Here is a 1,995-nt window from a genome sequence, read left to right on the forward strand (position 1 = left end):
TCGTCCCGCGTGTGCCCGCCGGGTGTGCCTTACCACCCCCGCCAGCCGCCCCCGCCGCACCTCCCCGGGCCCTTCCCCCAGCTGGCCCACGCTGCCTCTGCCAGCAGCCAGCCCCCAAAACCCATGGGGAATGGGAGCTCACAGGATCCAACCGGGCAGACCATGGACATGGACAGCAGCCAAGGTAACGCCCTGAGTGCCCACTGGTAGCACTTGACCTTCCCTGCCTGCATCTGTTGCCTCCACCGCTCAGAAAATAATTCAAATCTTGATTAAATATTTGGTGGGGGACAGAGTTTTTATGCATAGTTTTATTTTTTTTTAATCTAAATTGGAATACATTTTCTACTCAGGGCATTGCTTAGATTTTTCTAGGACAGTTTTGTTGCACTGTGACCTGCCAGGGGTCCCCTCTGTCCCAGCTTTACCTGCAAGTTATCAGTGTGCCACGAGGTGCAAATGCAAAGCATAGTCTGTAATGCTTCTAGAGCTCACCTGGAGTTAATATTAAAATTGGATCTGCAGAGAGTTAGGTAAGGAGGGGAGATGTTATGTGAATAAATGCCTTAAATATACTCCTTTGAGTGTGTGTAAGTATAGCTTCTCCTCTGAAATGCACATCTGCCTTATGAGCTCTCAACATCTTAAAATCTTCACGCGCCAGGGCTGCCCAAAAGCCCCTGAGCAGCTGTATCAGTTCAGGTGGGATGGCAACATGTCATGCATGCCCTTACCGGTTTCTTTCTGGTTGAATTTCATTTGTTCTATCCGGTAAACTACAGATAATAAAAAAGAAAGAACCTTAAAAATAAAACCTAATGTAGAGATCAAAAAAATTCGGAGATCAAAAAAAATTTTTTTCATTAATTCTAGCTGGTAAACTAGAGATCAAAACCCTTGTATCTTTTATCAATCCCTTGTGTGCCTTGCACTAAGAGGAAACTCTTTCCTTGTGTGGCATTGCTTAAAAGTTATCATCATAACTTAGCTTGCTGGATATAGAACAGAGACGGGGAGAACATTGAGTGATTGCAGGACAGAGCAGTCTCATCTCCAAACCACAGTCGGTTAAAATATGGTTGTGATCAGCTCTGCAGTACCTCAGGGCATGGTGGTGCTTCTGCCCAAGCTGGATGCAAACAGGGTTTGTCGAGGGTGGGCCTAAATTTGATGTTAAGAAGAAATTCTTTACTGTGAGGGTGGTGAGGCACTGACACAGATTGCCCAGAGGAGCTGTGGATCCCCCATCCCTGGAAGTGTTCAAGACCAGGATGGAGGGGACTTTGAACAATCTGGTCTAGTGGAAGGTGTCCCTCTCCATGGCAGGGGGTTGGAACTACATGATCTTTAAGGTCCCTTCCAACCCAAACTATTTTATAATTCCATGAGTGGAAGGGATAAGACAGCCTGAAATCAAGCTGCCAGTACACCAACACCTTATGTTGCTGTCATGTGGACCCCAAGTCTGCCTCTCCTTTGGGCAGCCTCTGCACACCTCTGTGTCAGAGCAAACACGTGTGCCATGTAATTCCAGAGGGGCTGTGACTTAGCAGTGGCTCACAAACTGCAGTGTCTACCTGTGCCATCTTTCAGAGAGAGATGCAACCTCATGAGCAGTTTTTAAAAGAGCACTTTTAAAAAAAGCAGCTCTTAAAGATCGCCCAGATTTGCAAAAATGAGACGTGTTTGACTTCCTTCCCTCTCTTTCAGTGGATGCGCTGGCAGGCATGGACGAGAAGGCTCAGTGCATCAGCATTCCCGACGGGGCCTACGCCAAACTCCTACCTCATCCCAAGCCCCCGCTGCCCATGGAGTGCACCAGGCGCGCCATGCCCCCGGATGGGGAGGGGGATGGCCCCCCTGGGAAGGGCGACCTGAAGGCAGGGCAGGGCAAAGGCGCGTGGTCAGCAGAGAGCGGCTACGCCAGCGACCCGGGCTGCGTGAGGGACCTGGGGCCCGCCTCCGAAAGAGGGGGTGCCCTGCCTCAGAACGGGG

At 50.0% G+C, this 1,995-nt stretch overlaps 1 protein-coding gene across 1 annotated transcript in view; it reads left to right on the forward strand.

The window, feature by feature from the left end:
• Nucleotides 1-1,995, forward strand: part of LOC102036260 (cat eye syndrome critical region protein 2) — a 108,328-nt gene that overhangs the window by 98,066 nt on the left and 8,267 nt on the right. The window contains exons 16-17 of the mRNA XM_031060520.1: nucleotides 3-184; nucleotides 1,711-1,994. Coding sequence (XP_030916380.1) covers nucleotides 3-184; nucleotides 1,711-1,994 — 466 coding nt within the window. The remainder of the gene's footprint in view (nucleotides 1-2; nucleotides 185-1,710; nucleotide 1,995) is intronic.

The sequence above is a fragment of the Geospiza fortis genome, unplaced genomic scaffold, assembly GCF_000277835.1.
Source record: "Geospiza fortis unplaced genomic scaffold, GeoFor_1.0 scaffold13, whole genome shotgun sequence".
NCBI lineage: Eukaryota > Metazoa > Chordata > Aves > Passeriformes > Thraupidae > Geospiza > Geospiza fortis.